The sequence below is a fragment of the Macrotis lagotis genome, chromosome 6 (assembly GCF_037893015.1).
Source record: "Macrotis lagotis isolate mMagLag1 chromosome 6, bilby.v1.9.chrom.fasta, whole genome shotgun sequence".
NCBI classification, from domain to species: domain Eukaryota; kingdom Metazoa; phylum Chordata; class Mammalia; order Peramelemorphia; family Peramelidae; genus Macrotis; species Macrotis lagotis.
Genome location: NC_133663.1, coordinates 73,217,035 through 73,238,770, shown reverse-complemented (window position 1 = coordinate 73,238,770; position 21,736 = coordinate 73,217,035). Strand labels below are relative to the sequence as shown.

At 35.7% G+C, this 21,736-nt stretch overlaps 1 protein-coding gene across 1 annotated transcript in view; it reads right to left on the bottom strand.

The window, feature by feature from the left end:
- Positions 1 to 21,736, bottom strand: part of BARD1 (BRCA1 associated RING domain 1) — a 140,590-nt gene that overhangs the window by 108,908 nt on the left and 9,946 nt on the right. The window contains exons 2-3 of the mRNA XM_074191441.1: positions 14,965 to 15,021; positions 5,798 to 5,946 (exon numbers count right to left, since the gene is read on the bottom strand). Coding sequence (XP_074047542.1) covers positions 5,798 to 5,946; positions 14,965 to 15,021 — 206 coding nt within the window. The remainder of the gene's footprint in view (positions 1 to 5,797; positions 5,947 to 14,964; positions 15,022 to 21,736) is intronic.

Sequence of the window (21,736 nt, the reverse complement as noted above, 5' to 3'; positions counted from 1 at the left end):
GCTCTATTCACAGCTCTATCAGTGTTTATGAGCAAATATTCATGCAATAATATATTTTATGAGCATGATAATTTATCAGATGTGCCTCATTCATACAAGTGTTCTCTCTATCGTAAAATCAAAACTAAATTTCTTAATACTGCTGTGAAAAACAAAACTGCCCTCCTTGAATTTACTCATTTCAGGATAGATAGCTCTCAAATATTGAGAGCTAGGGAGTTACTTTTCCAAATTCTTCCTGTAATGCAATAATAAACTAGAGAGAAAGAGAGGCAATTAGAAAATGCAGTTCAGCTATCATTAATCTGCATCAAAGAGGTATAACGATGTACATTGTGTGCCTTTCCAATTACTCTCCATTATGGGTTTCACAACAGAAGTTGAGAAATCTCTTTGACAAAGTAGTCCCTTATTAAAAATCAAAAGGAAGCGCTTTGCTACCATCTGTGCAACATTAACAGCTTCACTGAAAAATGATTATTTTCTAAGTTAAGGAATAGTTAGCTCTATAAAAAAACAGGCACAAATACACCACTATTCAAACACTCACCTTCAGCTATTATGAAAAAACATCAAAACACACTACACCATTCATTAGAGCAAGACCAACTCCTCTCCCCATTCTAGAAAATGGAGGGAAAAAAGGGGAAATTGTAGTCTTCTGAAAGCATAATCAAAGTTAATCTTTCTTACTGTCCCCCAGCATCAACATATGCTTAAAAGAAACTGACCAACACCTGCAAGGTCTGCTTTTAAAACAAGGAAAGGGAGCAAGTGAAAATTTTTTATTTAAAAAAAAATCACAACCCTTTAAATTTAACGCCATTAGTGGAAGAAGCTAGCTTATGTTATAAAGAATAAGGTAAAATTATCCATAAATGGCTGTCAGGAAAATTTATGACAGACAATCTCTTCTCTTTAAAGTACACTGAACCGAGGAAAATCTGCTCAAGTATTTAGAAGCTCATTCTGGAAAGCATTACTATAAATCAGGCTCCTTTATCTCTAGGATGCCATATACTATGTCCATGATTTGACAAGTTCTTCCTAATTATCCACCTTAATTACAGTAATTATATATTTTATAGTAAATGCAAGTAATAAGGTTCATTTGGAAGATAAATTGTCAAATATAGGGGGTTTGGGTTTTTTTTTTAAGATGGGGAAAATGTGGAAGAAGTTTGACCATCCCACTGAATTCATTCTGCCAGTCCCATATATTTCTAGAGGTAGAGGTATGTATGCACATGTGTGTATATATCTGTGTATCCATAGATTCATATATGGCCGAGTGGAGTATGTGTGAATTTGTACATGAGTTCATCACCTACCTCTCTGTCAAAAGGTAGGTAGCAAGATGTGGTTAGTATTAAAGATAGCCATGTATTAAATAAGTCAACAATTATTAAGTTAATACTATAAGAATAAGGTAAAACATTTTTATGCATAATATTAAATTGAAATTAAATATATTAAATATGTAATGTATGTTAATGTATAATTATGCAACATTAGTTAGTATATGTAATTATTCTATTATTGAATATATTATCTAATAAAATATATGCACATGTATGTATTATGCATATAGATACATTTTGGGGAGATATGATCAATATCAGAATCTGTTTGACTTGACTAGACTCATTCATAATACAGGGGGTTTTTTTCCCATTTAGGAGAGAAAGAAGGCAGACTTTTGCTAAATAAAACTTAATCTAAAAATCCAGTTCTAACATCTCTCAAAGGCAGTCAAACACTGAAGAATTAATTCATTTCATAAGCATTCTCACCAAGTCAGTGAAGATAATGATCGATACTCTGATACTAGCTCTCTGAAAGAAAACTACTGAATGACTTTTGAAAATGAACTATCTCCTCAGTCTTTGATGGTGGGGGAGGGGGGAGGCAGGTTTCCCACCAGGTGGAGAAGGCACACACAAGAAGGCTTCTGGCTCCACAAGGGATGCATCAATATCTGCTTTTCTGAAGTTTTAAATGCAAACTTCCTCAAGCTCCCCTTCATGTGTTGCAGCTCCAATGTGAAACCTTCCCTGCTGCTCACAATGGGGTACCTACAAAAGCTCACTGACTGATACGGCTGTCATAACACTAAAGGTCATTTTACTTCACTGTGGATCTGACAATTACTTTTGCCAGTTAACAGATGCTGCACAATTTGTTGTGCTGCAATTAGTTAAATAGGAAGGACTGGAACAACAACAAAATAATAATACTGTGGAGTCTACAAAGCAAAGGACCAGAATCTCAGACTCCAGCCAGTAAGGCATTAATCAATGTAAACTATAGGGACAAAAATAGGGACACTACTTCTGCTAGTGAGAAATACCACCAGCAATGTCTCGAATCAAGTCTCTGGTCCTAGGAGGCTTGGAAAGCATCCTGAACCCAGGTACTGGACTGGCACAGACGACTTTATATAAGAAAAGAATACAAAGGTTTATCGGTTCAAAGACCTCCAAAACTCCTCTGTTATCTATCTATCCAAGGACACCAGGTTAAGAATCCCAAGAGTAGTAACTGAGTACAGGTGTATGCAGTCATTGGCCATGGGCCCTGACCCCTCCTTTCACTGTTGACACTCATTGGGCTAGGAAGGGCAATAAGACATCGTGCAGTCCAATACACTCTGGAGCCTCACCTCCAAACACATTTATCTCAGCTAAGTGAGGAGACTGGTTCAAAGTCAGCCTATTTAATTCTACAGGTAGGACTAAATCTAGAATATCATTTCTGGTTGATATAATAACCCTCTTCTTATTTGAAAATAGCAAGTTCATCTTGGACTTTTGTAGTTTCCCATCATAAAGCTTTAGGGCTAATCTTGGAGTATCATTATACACTATGGCCCCTCTGCACTCAGGAATGGGCAGGGAAATATAGATTGTTTAAGAACAACATAATCTAATGTTCTGGAAAGGGAAATGTATTACACAGAGAGTTAAATCACATCATTACAATGTTCACATATATTTCAGTACTGGGGCTATTTTTTTGGATACATTGATTGGTTTTGCTGGTTATTTTTCCCATTTTAGTTTTTTTTATAGTATGGGGGGGGTAAAACAAAGGGGTTAAGTGACTTACCCAAGATCACACAGCTAAGTAATTATTATTATTAAGTGTCTGAGACCACATCTGAACTCAGGTCCTCCTGACTCCAGGGACTGGTGATCTATCCACAGAATAGTCTTACTGTTACAACTCTGACAGACTTAGGATCTCTGATCAACACAATAACCAACCCCTGATTCCAGAGGATCTATGATGAAACATACTACTCATCTTCTGATACTAAGGAGTGAATGTATATGTGTTTATAAATGCCTTTTAGATTTACGCATGCAAGCGTATTTCACATGCTATGTATGCCTTCTTCACCTGGCACTATGATTGACAGGATAGTTCCTTTTCGAAAGTCATTCAATATTTTGCTATTCTTTCAGACAGCCAGTACCAGGGAGATTGATTCATTACCTGCACTGACTTGGTGAAATACGTTATGAAATGCAAGTGTATATGTCTTTATAGCCCAAGTCTTTCACAGTTGTTTGACAAAGACTTTTATTAAAAAATTTTCAAAAAGAAAAACAATCAGTAAAACCAATCAATAAATCAAAAAAATCTGATTAAAAAAATTTGTGTCAATGTTTGTGTATACACAAACAAACATATCTATTCCTCTTTATAGACTCCACACATGTATGCATACATGTGTATTTTGCAAATATGTTTTTGTAGTGTGTGTGTGTGTGTGTGTGTGTGTGTGTGTGTGTGTGCACGTGTGGGAGAGAGAGGAAGAGACAGTCAGGAGCTGTCTGTAAATGTTTATCTGACTATTAATGTTTATAATAAGGGCTTTGTTTCTCATTTTGAGTAGGAAGAAAAGAAGGCAGACTTTTACTTATTGAAAAAATAAAATTTAATTAAAAAAATCAACATGGTGGACTTTTTATATACTTCTTAAAATAAATTTTTATTAATTTTTTTATTTCATCATAGTTTTCCCCAGTATCCTTCCCCTTTGTCCTCTGCGAACTGTATATAACAGACTTGTGGCTTCATATATAATTTTTTTATCTTCTTAAATAAAAATGACAATATTCTTTGGCTATGGAATGGCTTTCTGGGATAAGGAGGAGAGAAGAACAAAAGGTATCAATAAAAATTTTTCTTAAAAAAATTAGTTCAGGGGTGGCTAGGTGGTACAGTGGATAGAGCACTGGCCTTGGAGTCAGGAGTACCTGAGTTCAAATCCAGTTTCAGACACTTAATAATTACCTAGCCATGTGGCTTTGGGCAAGCCACTTAACCCCATTACCTTGCAAAAACTAAAAAAAATATTAAAAAAAATTAGTTCACCATTGTAGCTAGCTAATTGTATAACTGAAATGGAAATCTCCTTTCAAACAATGAAACAGCTACCCAGGCTATGAGAGAAGAACACAAATTCAGAAAGGCCTTAACCAAAAGGGAAAACTTTAAGTGCCAAACTATGTGTCTGTCAGAAAATCAACCATATTGAGTTAAATCATGACCAAAGGACTGTTCACCTATGATGCATTTTTTTCAACCCTAGCAACACGATGAAGACAGTTTACTAAAAATAAGGCTTTAAGGGAATTCAGTAAAGGTAATAAAGTCAAAGGTTCTTGAAATACATATAGAAAGTCCAATTTCCAAAATACTTTAAAATCTTCATTTGTGCCATGGAATAACTTCGTAAGGAAGTTACTATGAATGTTGTTATCCCTTAATTTAATAAACTCATCTTTAAATGGGATTAGAGAAATTGGCATAAGAGGATGGGGAGTTCAAATTCTATTTCTGTCACAACCTCACTAAAGGTCCATGGGTCTTGTTTTCCTCCTCCATCAAAAAAAAAAACAAACTAGTAATGTGTTGACTGTAGTTTCTGCACACTGAAAAGTCTCACAAACATAAAGTCAGTTATAATGAAAATGATTACTATGGTCTCTTCCAGCTTGAGAGCTATGATTTATCATTTTACCAGTTATGAAAGTGATGACAATATGGAGACCTTGAATGAGAGAGGATGTAAACTCAAGTCCTCCCAAGCCTTGTTTTCCATTGAAACAAGGCATCTTAGCCAATAAACCTTCTGTTTGCATCTGAGAAAAAAAAAAATGGAATTTAAGAAAAAAAGTAATAGTAGCCTTCAACAGCTTTCTTCCCATTCCATATCAATCACCATGGCAGGTGTCAATTTAGAAGAGGCCCTCCCATGGAGAAAAGGAAGGATGCTATTCTGGTCAATGAAAAAAACAAAGATTCTAAAATTCAATTACTGGGAAACTCCAATCACCTCACCTTTTTTTCATCCCTAATTAGTTCTCTGGAGAAAAGCATGAGAGGTGCATATTCAGGTTAATAAACCAAAATTAAAAACAACTTGGGTTAGCCAAGCACAAGCTCATTAGGGAAGAAAAAGACAATGAATTTTGGATTCTACTTCTCCTCCAAAGCATGCTGATCTAGAATATTGTCAATTGTTTTTGTCCAAACTTGCTCAAAAGTACATTTTAATGAAGTAAGCAAAAGTACATTTTCATGAAGTAAGCAATGTTGTGGGGAAAAAAAAAAATCACCATTCTGTAATTTTATGATATTTCAAGAGTCTAACTATGGCTCTTGAAGAAAATTTCTAACTCAGATTTCTTTTTTTGGAGAAGGGTGCAATGGGTAGGGAGATATAGATTCATCCAGGTTCTTTGCAAGCAGATTTTACCAAGAGATCCTAAATTGTCTTACTCACCTTTACCAGGAGTATTGTGCAACAGATTCCGAAGCTTGCTACATAGTTGGATCATGTTGTCTAACTGTCTGTTGATCCTCATGTCCTGTATCCAGGCAGGTGTGTGACACACTGGACATTCATTCCCGATGCAGTCGCTTATGCACATGCTTAAAGAAAATAAAACCATTATGAAATTAGCCCACCATTCTAAATCCAACAGAGTAGATGAATAAGGTTTATTAGCTGCAGGGACTTTTTTTTTAAATGTTTTAAAACTCTCTCAGAGTTGGTCACAATGATCTAGAACAATGGTCTTCAAAATGGGGGTCCCTGCCCAGTGTGGAGATCAGAGCATAATCTCAAGGGGTGTATGATCAATCAGTGTGAGATTAGGATTATGGAACACAACCCTCCAGACAACTAATCATGAGGTCTCCAACATAACTATACCTACCCTTCATCTATTTTCTCCACTCCTACCCCAATCCTTTTATATAAAAGGTTAATGGGCAATTTTTAAAAATAAAGTCAAGCTAAATATATTTGCTAAAAGAGTTTTGTTCATTTTTTAACCCTTTAATGAGGGAGAAATAAAAGGGAAAAATAAATATTTGCTTAAAAACTCAAACAAAATGATTTTTGGGATAATAGTTCAAGACTTATCAGGCTACTACATCATCCAAATTACATTAGCTTTTGTCTAATTACAGAAAGGGCAACAAGAAGTTCAAACCCTCATCCCAAAACTTTTCCAACTACTTATCTTCTTTAACTTGCTCTTATATTTTTAAATAGAACCCTAACTTCTTGTTTGACTGGAATTACTTAAATGAGTAATATTATGAATTAACTCCTAAAACTTAACCTACATAAATAAGGCGGGGGGGGGGGGGGGGGGGATTCCAAGTAACCAAAGATTGAAGAGGGAAGGTACAAAATAATCTCTTTTTAGAAAGATGGCTTTTTATCATCCACAAATTTTAATCTAGTAACCTGTACACTGTAGTGTCTACACTCTGAAGACAATCTCAGGGACATATAGAAGTAAAGCTGTATCTGATGACTTTAGTTGAAAAATCAATCAATTAATCAATATTTACTACCATGTATTGTGCAATATGTACATGAACAGATGCAAAAGAGAATACCTGCCCTCAGCAAACTTACAATCTAGTGGAAGTGACTTTATGTAAAAAATTAGGTTCATAGAAGATCTATAAAAAAGAATAAAATACTCCCTACTCTGAAAGAGCTTACAGGGATTAGACAAATCCATAAAACCAATACTATGTGAGGATCAAGAGAGAAAGCCATTGCCTATATTGAGGAAGGAAAGCAGAGAAATCAGGGAAGGCTTCATGGAGGTAGTAGATATATGAAAGTAATCAAACTTCAATGAGGCAGTGATGAAGATGTAACTCTGAAGCCACCTGTGTGTATTTAAAGTTTACTAGAATGGATTCAAGGCTGAATCAATATTTCCCCTGGAACAAAACTACAGCTGTTACACACATTGAAAGCTGAGAAGGGCAAGTTCTTGACAAATGACTGCCAGGTAATTTTGCCACAGTCACAAGAAAATTTTATGGCTATCATAAAGGTGGTTTCAAGGGACGTGGAAAAAGAATTTTGTTTGTTGTTGTTGGGTTTTTGTCTTTTTTTTTTTATTCTTGTCTGAATGTTTTAGGCAGCTTTTTCATCTTTGAGTCTTTGGCTCTTATGACTTCCATTTTCTCAGTCTATATTGAAGGTGAGGGTTTGACTTTCTTATTGACCTTTCTGTAATTAGGCAAAAGCTAATGTAATTTGGATGATGTAGCAACCTGGTAAGTCTTAATTCTATAAAAAATTTTTGATGTAGGGTAGTAAGTTCTATTTGGCTACAGGATTTTCAAAAAGACTAACCCATCTTCCTGAAATTCAATTCAATGAGGACTTAGTAAGCATTTAACAGAGATAACAAATGGCACTGGCCCCTGGGAAACAGACAAAAACCAACAATATTTCCATTCCATTGGAAGGGATGCATCTAAGCACAGACAGATAAGTAAATACAGGTAATCTGAAAGAGAGAACAGCACCAATTGGAGAGGATGAGGAGAGCTTCCCATAGATCAATGGCTTCCATTAATGATTTGAGAATGGTCCAAGGGATTCATGCTAAACAGTTAAGTGTTCATTATTAAATGAGCTGGGGGTTCCTGAAACACATTTTGCTGTTGTTACTGTTGAAGGGGATTTGTGGAATTAAAAATCAACAAAAGGATCTCACAAGAAGGGTTGAGATGGTAATATATTCTAGATAAGAAGGCAGAGATACTAAGATGGAGCAATGAGTCTGGGAGACAGCAAGTGGACCATTTGGCTCTCAACTAGAAGCTAGAGTGCAGGAAAAAGAAATACAGACTGGAGCTTAGGCTATAGAAGGTTTTAAATTTGAGAGTCATCCCCTAGGATCCAATAAGTATTTGGAATCCAGAGTTTGTAAAAGTACAAAAATCCTCAAACATGTTGTGGATGGACTGCTACTTTGTAAGACCTATCTAGTTTCACAGCATCCAATCTTTTACCATTCCCAAGCATCCTATTTTTACCATTCCCAATGACCCTAAACACCACTACTAGTTTTATTTTCTTTATCTGGAGTTTTATTTCATGAAGCCCCTCAATACCTGCATCTCTAAGGAAAAGAGTCATAGAAAATTTCAGATAAGAACAGACCTTAAGATCTTATAGGCCACTGAACAATCTTGTCTATAATCCAGAAAGGTTTATCACACAACTAGTAATATTGTTTTTTCATTTCTTGATATATTTGCTGTCACAGAATCATAGGACCACAAGTTCTGACCTGAAGGAACTTCAAAAGTCATCTAGTTGAATTCCCTTATTCTACAGATGAGGTCAAGAGATGTCAAAACAACAGTCCAAAGTTATATAAAAGTGCCAGAGGAGGATTTTGAATCCTGAATTGTAAAATACAAACCCTGTGATCCTCAACTTTAAGTAAGGTTAAAAATTGTTCTAAACAATTTTCTAGGGAGTTAGCTTTAAAAATTTTCTAACAACATATATATCTTGCTATTTATAAGTTGTCTCACTCCTTAGAATGTGTACCCTCCAACTCCCCAAAGGAAGTCACAAGTCACTCATAAAAAGAAAATCCCCAATAAACAGCAAAATGGTTACAACAGCAATTTTTAGGACACTTTGGGGAATAGTTAAACTGTGCTTACATGAATGTAATGAAATCCTATCATGCTGAATGAAATGACAAATATAATGAATACCAGAGAAGCATGGAAAGAATTATATGAAACTGATGAAGATTCAAATAAATAATATAAACAACTGCAAACAGGTAAGAAGAAAAGAACCACCACCATAAAACTATCAAAAGTAAATGTTGCAAAATTACAAAGAGGAAGGATAGCTCAAAGAAGATATGAAAAAGGGGCAGCTAGGTGGCGTAGTGGATAAAGCACCGGCCTTGGAGTCAGGAGTACCTGGGTTCAAATACGGTCTCAGACACTTAATAATTACCTAGCTGTGTGGCCTTGGGTAAGCCACTTAACCCCATTTGCCTTGCAAAAACCTTAAAAAAAAAGATATGAAAAGACATCATTCCTCTCCTTTGTAAGTAGTAGGAAATCCATAGATGGGGATCATCTTTTTTAATGTACTGATTGGTTTTGTTGATGTTTTTTTACTCCTCTTTCCTCTTTATTTTTTAAAATTATATGAGATGGGAGAGAAGAGGTGGATGAGGGATGTAGGAAAATTTAGGCAATATACAACTGAAGATATCAATAAAAATTTATCCAAAAAAAAGGGGACCATGTTTAACTTGCTTTTGGGATCCCTAGCACTTAGCACAGAGTAAACCCTTATTAAATATATGATAAATACTTGCCAACAATTACTTCTATTAGCTGAACTGAAGTCAACCTTTTCTAATTTGTTAATAATTCTAGGTTTTCAATCAGTACATCTATTATTATACTGCAGCATGAATGTAGACACAAACAGTGTGAGACATGATGATGGCCTAGAAATTGACTGCCTTAGTTTTGGGTCATTTGCCTCTTCCTTATAAAGGTAAAGGACTGGCAACAGTATGACTTCCTGCAAAGGTCTTATAACAAGGCAAACTTCCTACAAAATTAATTATTGAGTCAAAAACTGAAGGAGCCTCTTCTCATTTTCCTACAACAATCCCCAGGAAAACACATTATCCACTGCTCTGGTAAATCTGCTTTCCCTTTTCAACCACAGTCTTAATATAATCTACTTCGCTTACATCACTAACACAAGGAACCTCCTGGTCAGCTTGCAAATAGTCTCCATCTCACTGGCACTGCTGTGTTAAAGGTTGTGAAAGAAATATATGTAACCCTTACCATTCCTAGAATTTAAACAAGAGACCTTTGGAAAAGAATTGATTCTAAAGCCTAAATTTAGTCTTCATCTTTATCAGACAAAAGCACTTCTTGAGGGTCCTTTAATGTGAAGGGGGGGTGGTCCCTTGCACCCTGGGAGGTTTATTGCATGTTTTTTTTAATATGTTAAATGATTTTACTGAAGTTTTTGTCTCTTCCTTTTAATTTTTCTTTTAAATAAGAGGTGAAGATGGGAAAGAAGAGAGAAGAATACAAAGGGAAATGTCTAGGAATTCTTAACCCGAGTCTGTGAACTTTTTAAAAAAATGTTAACAACTATATTTCCATATGGTTTCTTTTGTAATTCTATGTATTTTGTTCTATTCACTTAAAAACAAAATCCTGGAAAAGGCTTAATAGATTTCACCAGACTACCAATGATTGGTGTCCATGATACAAAAAAGCTTAGGGATCTCTAAAACAGACTATACAGATGAAAGTCTTTTAAGTTAAAGAGAATTCTAGACAATTAAAGTACAAGTAACGCTGAACATAGCAATGCCTTTAAAGATGCTGAATATCTTATATAGTCTTTACATATCAAATAAATTTGCTCATAAAAATCTCCAATAATCTTTCATTTTCTGAATAATATCTGAATCTAGACTAAATATTGAATCAAAAGTAACCTGGGGGCAGGGAGAAAGATTGGGGGGGGAATGTTTTTAAAGTCCTGAAAACTAATATTTTCTTAGGATGAGAACCACCACCATTATTATCTAGCTTTATTTTTGTTTTGCTATTATTTGGCAAGCTTAGGGTCTGGAGCTACAGAAAGGAAAACAGGAATAACACCATGAACATCTAACCACACATTTAGCCTGCAGGTTAAATGCATGTAATACCCTAGTCCCATTTCCCCTTTTGTTACAACAGTCTACAGCATTTACAGTAAGTGGGAATAATCAATTTATCCTCACTCTGTACAGATCCAAGGATACAGAATTAATTGGCACTAACAATGTCCTCAAAATGTCTAGTGTCCACAGTACTGTTAAACTGCTCAGGAAAGACCTCTGAAAATGCTTTAAAATTATGGTGTAGCAGCATGACGGCTCATTGTCAAGTTCACCACCATCTATTTTTTTACCTTCCAATATAGTTTGAAATGCCAAAGGTAGCCTTTAGAAAACAGGCTGTTGGAGCAGCTAGGTGGCACAGTGCATTAGAGCACAGGCCTGGAGTCAGGAGGACCTGAGTTCAAATCCAGCCTCAGACACTTAATAATTACCTAGCTGTGTGGCCTTGGGCAAGCCACTTAACCCCAATGCCTTGCAAAAAAACCAGCTGTTCGATCAGGAACATTTGCTCATAAGAAACCTTGTGCCTTTCTCAATTACCACTGACTATTTTCTCATTTATATCTGATACTCTAAGTACTCTAAACTCTTATGGTAAAAGTTTGGTACTTATGCATAATACACACTGCCCAGATGTAGAGGATTCCAATATTTATAATAAATATTTTGAAATATAATACATATACAATGCTCAGCAGATGGAGAGATTCTGAATGTGCAAAAAAAATTGAGCAGTGGCCTTGAGTCTCTAGATCACATAAGACAACAAAATGGATGTTGCAGCAAATCATCAGTATGTTCCTCTGCTCACCCCCTTCTTAGAGCAATCTGCAAATGAATACTATAGTTCAGGAAGGAGAGAAACTCTGCAGAAGCTTGGGGGCACAAAACCTGGCCAGGTTCATGTCTTGGCTCCTGTACCTGTAACTTTGAACCTATTTCACAGTGCTGCCAATTACTTTGTAAATTCTTCAGCACAAGTGAACTCTTATTTTCTCTTTTTAAAAGGGGCAGGACTTTTCTAGGCTTCTACCCTATGCTATTCATTCATCAAGCACTTATTAAGCGCCTACTGTATGTCAGCCACCATGCTAGCCCCTAGATGGACAATTACAGAGCATGAGATTTTCTACTCTCAAGAAGACATACAAAAGTACAAGCAGAATAAACAAAAGTACAAATAAATAAAAGAAAATTAACTAGCAATTGGGGTGAAGGAGCAGTGAAAAAGAAAAGGCTTCACATATAAAGTGGTGATTGAATTATGTCTCATTGGAAGAGGGAGGGGTAAAATCAATATGCAACATAAAAAATTATTTTGGGGGCAATTTGTTTTTATTATAATAACAATAACTTTCCTTCATATAGCTTTCTAAGGTTTCCCAGCCCTTCCTCACAATGCTGTGAGATAGTTAGCATAAAAATGATCATCCCTATTTTAGAGGTGAGGAAACCAAGGTGCATAAAGTTTAAATGATTTGCACAAGGTTGCTAGCTAGAGTTTAGAGTCACAGTTTCAACCCAATTCTTTCTAAGTACTCTTTCCATTCCCATGAACAGTGTTTAGAGTTGTAATCAAACCCACAACAAAATTTCATCATTTGAATAACTGTTATTGCACATATGATAATTACATATAAATGGTAGGCAGTTCATATCAATTCTTACACATTAGCCAAATATAATTTTCACTTTGTATTTTCTTGGCTCATTCATAGAGTATCAATAAACAGCACTTATCAGTAGTTTTCCGTTACATCATTATTTCATGCACACATAGTATGCACTTAACAAATGGTTACTGACTGAGCAACTGCCTTTAATTTCCTACACACAAACTAAACATGCTGATTAAAACACAAAGAGTCTCCTGGAGCTGACCTCTCAAATCTCAAGAATCTGCTAAAATCACCCTAGCCTAGGCATGGTCTTCTTCCCCACCAACAGCCTGGCTCCCAGGGTTACCCCTAAAATCCTCAAGGATTTTCAGCCCTTCAACTGCCTTTCTCCCAATTCAAACAATATGGGGGTGGGAGGGGAAGTAGTGTGAGAGTGTGTGTCTGTCTGACTTTTTCTGACTCCTCTGATAGTCTAGTGAGGCCTATAGACCCCTCCTCAAAATAATGCTTCTGACCACATAACATAAAATACTTAGGATTACAAAGAAAACCAATTTTATTTAAATAAAAATTATCAATTAAATAGGTAGTTTTCAGAAGACATCAAATTTATCAAAAATCACAGGTAAAAAAGGTCTTAAATCATTATTGACTAGAGAAATACAAATCAAAACGACTCTGAGGTACTACCCTCACACCTATCTGATTGGTTAGCATGACAGAAAAGGAAAACAAGGCTGAAGGGGATATGGAAAAATTGACAGAGTTCCATTTTTCTAAAGAACAATTTGGTACAATGTTCAAGGGCAATAAAACTACCTTATGACCCAATGCTAGCACTACTAGACCTGTATCGCAAAGAGAGCAAAAGGGAAAAGGAATTATAGGGACAAAAATATAGCAGCTCTTTTTGTGGTGGAAAGTAACTGGAAATTCAAGGAATACCCATCAGGTGGAAAATGGCTAACCAAGCTGTGGTATATGATTGTGACAAAATATAATTGTCCTGTAAGAAATGATAAAGATAATGGTTTCAGAAAAATCAGAGGTTTATATGACCTGACACACAATGAAGTGAGCAGAACCACGAAAACATCATATACAATAATGATGATTATTTGTGAAAGACTTTACATACCCAGATCAATACAATGATCTAAGACAGTTCTAAAAGACTCAGGATGAAAAGTGTTACTATCTCCAAGAGAGATACAATAAACTCTGACTGCAGACTGAAGCATTTTGTTTAGGTTTTGTGTATGTGTATTTTCTTTTGCAACATGGTTAATATGAAAATGGCTTTTTTTCGGTTTGTCCTTTTAGTTTTCTTTTATTTTTCCAATTACATGCAAAGGTAGTTTTCAACATTCATCCATTTGCAAGTTTATGAGTTTCATCTTCTTTTCCCTCCCCATGGCAGTGAACAATCAGGGAAAAGTTGTACATATACAATTGTGCTTAACATATTTCCAATATGGAAATGTTTTGCATGACTTCACACGAATAAGCTACATCATATTGCTTATCTTCTCAACAGGTTGGGATGCATCAAGGAAGGAGAGAATCTGGAACTCAAAAACTTTTTTTTAGTTTTTTTTCAAGGCAATGGGGTTAAGTGACTTGCCCAAGGCCATACAGCTAGGTAATTATTAAATGTCTGAGGCCGGATTTGAACTCAAGTACTCCTGACTCCAGGGCCAGTGCTCTATCCACTGCGCCACCTAGCCACCCTAGAACTCAAAATTTTAAAAGATGAATGTCAAAATTATTTTTACATGTAACGGGGAAATATTTAATGAAATAACTAAAAATATATTTTAAATACATTTTTAAAAAAATCAAGTTCACACACCCCACTGCCCTGGTAAAAATGTAAGCTTTTTGAGGGAAAGAATTTGTCCTATTCATATATCTTTGCATACCATTATCTTGCAAACTGCCATACACAATTGTTAAACTGAACAAAAGGTAAACTGAAATACAAAAATCTAATGACTTAAATACTAAGCAAACTATTTGGTGAATTGACAAACTATCCCCCATTTTTCTGGTTAGACTTAAAACCTATACCAATAAAATCTAGCAATTACAAGAAACTGACTTCCATCACTAAGATTCACAGTAAATACCTAATGCTGTAGGACAAAAAGTCAAGAATCAATTGTTTGGATTCTCTAAAAGACAGGTATTTTCTTCCTCCAGGGCATGTCAAACTTATTACATTGTTCCTTGTTCCATACTGTCCAAAAAAAATTCAAAAATCATAAGAGTATTTTGTGAGACTCAACTCAAACATAGTTCGTTTGGTTCAAGCCTTAGTCACTCACCTGCAGAAGATATGCTCACATCCTCCTAAGCACACAGGTTCCCTCAGGATATTGATGCTGTTTGAAGAAAGAACAATGTCAATAAGCAGACAAATGCAAGATCACTTTTATCCCTGAGGCATAAATATATCCAAAGCCCAATCACACTGGACTAGATTTCCCCAACTTTTAAACACAGGATATTAATGAGGTAGACTACTCAGGTGACAGCTTATTACTCTCTGATGAAAGGTTGGATTAAAACCTGGCTGTATGATTCCAGGGGCAAATCTGAGTTATATGGTAAACCTATTACCCAAGCTAAAGTCTAGACTGGTCCATTTCTCCATAAACATACACAAGATAGGCTAGAAAGGGGCAGCTAGGTGGCACAGTGGATAGAGCACTGGCCCTGGAGTCAGGAGGACCTGAGTTCAAATCCGGCCTCATACACTTAATAATTACATAGCTTGTGTGGCAACTAAAAAAAAAAAAAGATAGGCTAGAGAGAAAAACACAAGGTGGATCCAGGATGCCACAAATCGACACTAATACTTAAAATCAATTGTCTCCTAGTTCTTTAAACTATCAAAGTAACTCTTCAAAACAGTGATTGTCAAAGTAAGAGTTTTTCCTCTCTTCCTCTCTCTCCCACACACACACACACACACACACAATGACTCCACAGTACCTCGATGTTATATAAATGTTTACAAGTCCACAAAATTTACTCCTAAGAAGTCCTTCACTTTTTAAAACACAAACTTTAAAAATAACTATTCTTTCTTCCATTCTGCTCTTCCCACTCCTAGCTTCTTTCTTCCCCTAGGAACTCCTTAAGTTATACTGTTAAGGCTGAAGAGGGTGGGAGTATTTTCTACAGAAAACAGTTATTTCATGCATCAGAATTTGAGCTAGAAAAACTGAGATGGATCACAAAGTATTCACGTCAGTCACAGGGCAACACCTATGTTTTATATATAACACCTGTTATTTATTTATATGATAATAGACACTCATCAGAAGAGGAGTCATTCACTGTTTCCAAGAATCCTGGGATGAATGAGGTGCTATTTGATGATTTTTGTTTTTAACAATGGCCAATGAAGTCATAGAAGGGGAAAGGTGATAACCTAAACTACCTTGAGAAGTAGTTTGGAAGTTGATTTCAAAGGTCAGATTTTGTTGGTTTTGCCGTTGTTCAGTTGCTCTTTTCAGAGTTTTCCTACTCTTTCAGAACCTCAATTGAGGGTTTTTTTTTTGTTTTGTTTTGTTTTTTAGGTTTTTGCAAGGCAAATGGGGTTAAGTGGCTTGCCCAAGGCCACATATCTAGGTAATTATTAAGTGTCTGAGACCAGATTTGAACCCAGGCACTGACTCCAAGGTTGGTGCTTTATCCACTACGCCACCTAGCCGCCCCTCAATTGAGGTTTTCTTGGCAAAATTACTGGAGGGTTTTGCTCTTTTTTCCAGATGAGGAAATTGAAACAAAGGGTCAAGTGACTTGCCCAAGGTCATGCAGTTAGTAAATGTCTGGGCTGAATCGTAACTCAGGTCTTCCTGACTCCAGACCTAGTGTTCTGTTCTCTGTGCCACCTAGCTGCCCCATAAGGATATATAAATGGATACATTTTTATCTTTACCTAGCCCAGATATCATACTATACCTCTTTCCCAACCTCTCCCAGAAAGTCATCCCTTATAACATTTTTCTAAAAAGAAAAATAGATGAATGGAAAAAAATCAATATATTAAAGTATATATATATATATATATATATATAAAAATTTATATATATATATATATTTATATACATATATATATATATATATATATATATATGTATTTATACACACACACACACACACACGCACGCACACAAAATGCCGTTCCATAAAAAAGGTTCTTCTTACAGTTTGTATTTGGGGTCACACTTACCCTTCATAACATTTGGTTTCAATTGTTCAGTGGTAGTCCTATATCTGGAGTGTCTTCCTAGCTCATTTCACATGTCTCCAGGCTACGGTGCTGACTTCCCACAAAATCTTCCCTACCATATCACAGAAACCTCTTCTCCCTGGAAGCTCGCTCAATCATTCCTGAACTCTTTCTGAACCAGGCCTTAAGGCCTCACCTGCTGATTGGCCAATTCTTCTCCAATTTCCAGATTAAAGATTTCTTCATCCCTTTCCTCTTCAGGGCCTTCATCTACCAAGCACAGATCAAGCGGAGCCAGGCCCTCCTTCCTTCCTTCCTTTTTCAGCTCTTTTAAGAGTTTTCCCCCAGTGAAGTGTAAGTTCCTTAAGACTAAGATCAGTCTTTATTTCCCCCTCTATTTATACCCCCAGAATTTAGCACAGTAAGTATTTAATAAGTATCTATTGACAGATTGCATAGGTTTATGTAAATCTCTCTATTCTTCTCAATGATCATCATATTCGTCATTTCTTATAGCACAGTAATATCCTCTTACATATTCATGAATCATATTTTATATAGCCATTCTGTAATCAATGGTTATCTATTTCATTCCCAATTTTTTATTACCACACAAAGTGCTACTATAAATAATATGACATATATGGAGCTTTACTTTTTGTCAATAATCTCTTTGGGATATGTGGCTAGGAGCAGAATATCTGGGTCAAATAGAATGAGCATTTCAGTCATTTTATTTGAATAATTCCAAATTGTTTTCTGGAATAGTTTTACTAATCCACCAACAATGTAATGCATTAGTATACCTGTCTTTCTAAATCCATAGAGTGAGGTTTTTTAAAACATCTAAATGCATCAGATAATTCTATTTAAGAAAATGTCCCATTAAACCAAATGCAAAGTTATATAACTGCCACAGGGGCAAGGGGGGGAATAGGAAAAGGCCAGTATTCACATGAGTGCCAAGCTCCACAGTTGGTATCCCTAGACCCTTTTACATATTTACAGTATTACATCCCATTTTCTATGTATACACATCACATATCAATAAAAATATTTCCACATCTCCAGAAAGATCAAAAGTATCAAACTGCACATTTTAGTAGCTAAAAGCATTAAAGTGAAATTGAGCTTTTCAGAAGCGGCACAAAAGTATTGTGTACAACCACATTCTCATTCTCAAGAGATCTAAAAGGGTGTTCACTGACATTATACAAGCCATTGCTTTTTTAAAAACTCACAATCTCACTTGATAAAAATGAGTGGCATATATGTCAGATATCTTTGTGATCCAGACTACGTAAAACCCTTTGTCTCTCTACCAGGCTGGCACTGCTGAAATGTTGGCAACAAGCCATTATTTTGGGAAGTCAAGATATTTTATAACATTCTTTCTATTTATTGTTATGCTTTAGTCATTTAAAGTCATGTTTGTGACCCCTTTGGCAAAGATAATGGAGTGGTTTGCCATTTCCTTCTCCAGCTCATTTTATAGATGAGGAAACTGAGGCAAACAATGAAAAAAAAAAAAATATATATATATAAAAAACTTATTTTCATACAAGTTCATTGACTCTCCTAAAGTCTATTCATGAATCTCTATAATGCACTGACTCCATTCTATGTTAAGATTAGGACAGTTGAATGGTTCAGTAAATGAGAGCACTGGAATTGGAAACAAGACTCATTCTCAAGACTCTGGCTAGCAGGGTGACCTGAGGCAGGTCACTTAACTCTGTTTGCCTCAGTTTCCTCATTCTACAAAATGAGCTAGCTGTGTGACCCTGGACAAATCACTTAATTCTGCTTACCTCAGTTTCCTCATCTGTAAAATGAGCAAGCTGTGTGACCTTGGATAAGTCACTTAACCCTGGTTGCCTCCGTTTTCTCATCTGTAAAATGAGCTGGAGAAGGAAACGGCAAACCACAATAGTATCTTTACCAAGAAAACCCCAAATGGAGTCACAAATGGAGTCAGGCACAAGTGAAACAAGAGAACAAGAACATTAGAACAGAGTAGAACAGTGCCAGAAAGTATACTTAAAGAATAATAATAATATCATACCCAGAACCCAGGTATTCTATAACCCACCTCCACATTACCTATTCAACAATGTCTCCTACTTCTTTTCAATACAAACTTTCTCCTCTAAGCTATACTAGTCTCTCTCCTATCCCCAAGCCCATCATGCCCATTCCCTCTTCCAGGATTTCGCCACTTGGAATGCCCTTTATCATATCCCTGATATCATGGCCCTCCATGAGAATGAAAGACAAACAGCTGTCACTACCACCATCCACTTTGATAATAGGACCACAGAACCAAACCTAGAACTAGGATGAACTTGAGGGGTTCCATCTAATACACAGCATCCCACCCCCATGTAGATGAGAATCCTGAAACCTAGGACCTCCCAGGAGGAGCAGAATAATGCCTTACAATTCTCCTGCATCCCCCTTAGCTCTAGATACTCTCTGTCCATAGTGGAGAGTAAACAAATATTCATTAATGAATGAAATGGCCCACTGTAGAGAACATCATTATGATCTGATATGATCCAGGTGATTTCAAAGGTCACTTCTAATCTGCTATGATTTTCAATTCCAGACAAGTCATAATTTCAGGTCTCTTTTTTTTAACTGTTGGGTTTTATATAACAAAGGACATTTATATAACAGGATTTGTTCCTTGAAAATTTAAGGATTTTGCCTTTTTTTCCCCCTTCTCTGTCATTATAATTCTATGACATCACAAGCAGCTGATGAGAAAAGGTCTCTGCTGTCATAATCCTTTGACTTATAAGAACTAAGCAGTGACAAAAATAAGCTCAAGAAATGAAGGCCCTAATGATATGCAAATTCTCTGCTTTTTTAAGTCCTATTGAGGCAAAACTCTCCTTAACTGGAAGAAAGTTGTCCATTAGACATCAGATGCCATTTAATCTAAGAAAGATGATTACATAATGCTCCCCATTTCAAAGGATCTCAAGGTATTTAAAGCTGGAGAAAAGCTTATGAGAAATATACTAGTAAGTTAATTAAACCTAAAAATGCTTGACAATAAAAAAATACCAAAATGGGGAGATTAGTGAAGAACAAATATTTCAGAGACAATTATCTCAAAAAGCAAGCACTCTTGTTAAGAAATGCCCATTTTGTTTTTATTGTTAAGCAATGACTAAAATGTCCATGCCCTTTGACCCAGAGATTCCATTTTTAGTCTCATACCTAAGGAATTCATTAATAAGAAAAGTCCATAAAAACATCAGAACAGATATAGCAGCACTATTTTTGTGATGGGAAAGAACTGAAAACAAAGGAGATGTCCATTAACTGGAGAAAGGCTAAACAAATTGTGGTCATGTGAATGTAAGGGAATATTACTCTACTGTAAGAAATGATGAAAACAAGAATCATAAAAAGATCTAGATGGCTGAGCAGAGAGAAATTAACAGTCAAGAAACAAACACAAACTATAACAATTTAAATAGAAAGAAAAACACATTAAAAAAATCAAAAAGTGAATGTTGCAAAATTACAAAGAACAAGTATGACTCCAAAAGATCCAAGAAGATACTCTATCCCTTTGCAGGCCTGGGAAGTCTACAAGTAGAGTATATTGCACATATTTTCAGATTTCTGCAATACATTCAGCAGTCCTTTTTTAAACCTTTAAAAAATATTTGTTAGTTGGTATGTTTCTCTGGGAAGGAGAGAGGAATACTTTGGAGAAAAATCTTGGTGATATTAAAAAAACAATAAATATCTATTTTTTAAAAAGTCCATATTAATAAGTAATTTCAGAAGGTTCTCCATTTTAGAGATAAGTTAAACAGCATCCTAAGAGATACAAAACTGAAAGAGCAGACCCAAAGAGATCAGAAAGGCTTTGGCAGTCTGTTTGGAGAATTTTCCTCTTGAAGCTGATGATATTTGAATAAGGGCTGCCTAACTTCCCAAACAGACTGAGACATAAAAATCCTCCTCACTTAAAGCACTTTTACTAAATACATTTCCATGGTTCTTTCATCACAAAATGCTTTCTGATTACCCACTAAATACAACTTCTGACTATGGCACTGGTGAGAAGCAAAGATGGATTTTATTTTAAAAAGCAGCATCCAGGTTAAGGAGAGATCACAGAAGCAGATCAATTTAGAGAAGCAGTGGGTCATCACAGATTTGAATCTCATGTCCTCCAATTATAAACAGTGGGTCCCTGGATAAAGTTACACACACCCCATATCAACATAAAAAAAGGTTCTCATTTCCTAAGTGATGAGCAAGAGTAGATAAAACACTGAATGCAAAGTAGTTGATTAATAAATGTTTATTGATTGCTTATTGACTGAACTTGGGGAGTCAGGAGACCTGGGATCACATCACTCCTCAGACCTATACAAGTTGTGTAATCATGGACAAGTCAAATTAGCATCAAATTCCTCATCTGTAAAAGAAGGATAATACTTAAACTACCTAACTCCTAAGATGGTGAGCATAACACTGTGTAAACCTGAAAGCAAACATAAATCTGTATTGTTATCCCCCGTTTTAAGAAATATCAATATAAAGCATAAATGCTCATGTATAATCTATATATAAGATTGGTCACAGTCATGGGGAGGGGTGAGAAAGGGAAGGTGGTAGAAAAGTGTGAAACTCAAAGACTTGTAAAAGGATGAATGTTGAAAACTATCTGCATATAACTGGAAAATAAAAGAAGAAATTTTTTTAAAAACAGGAAAAAAGGAAAAAAGAAACATCAAAATAATTGATTTGTTTAATAAGTCATTCAATTAGTTGGCAAATATTTATGTGCAGACATTGGGGGAGGCAAAGAAGGGTAAAAGTCAATT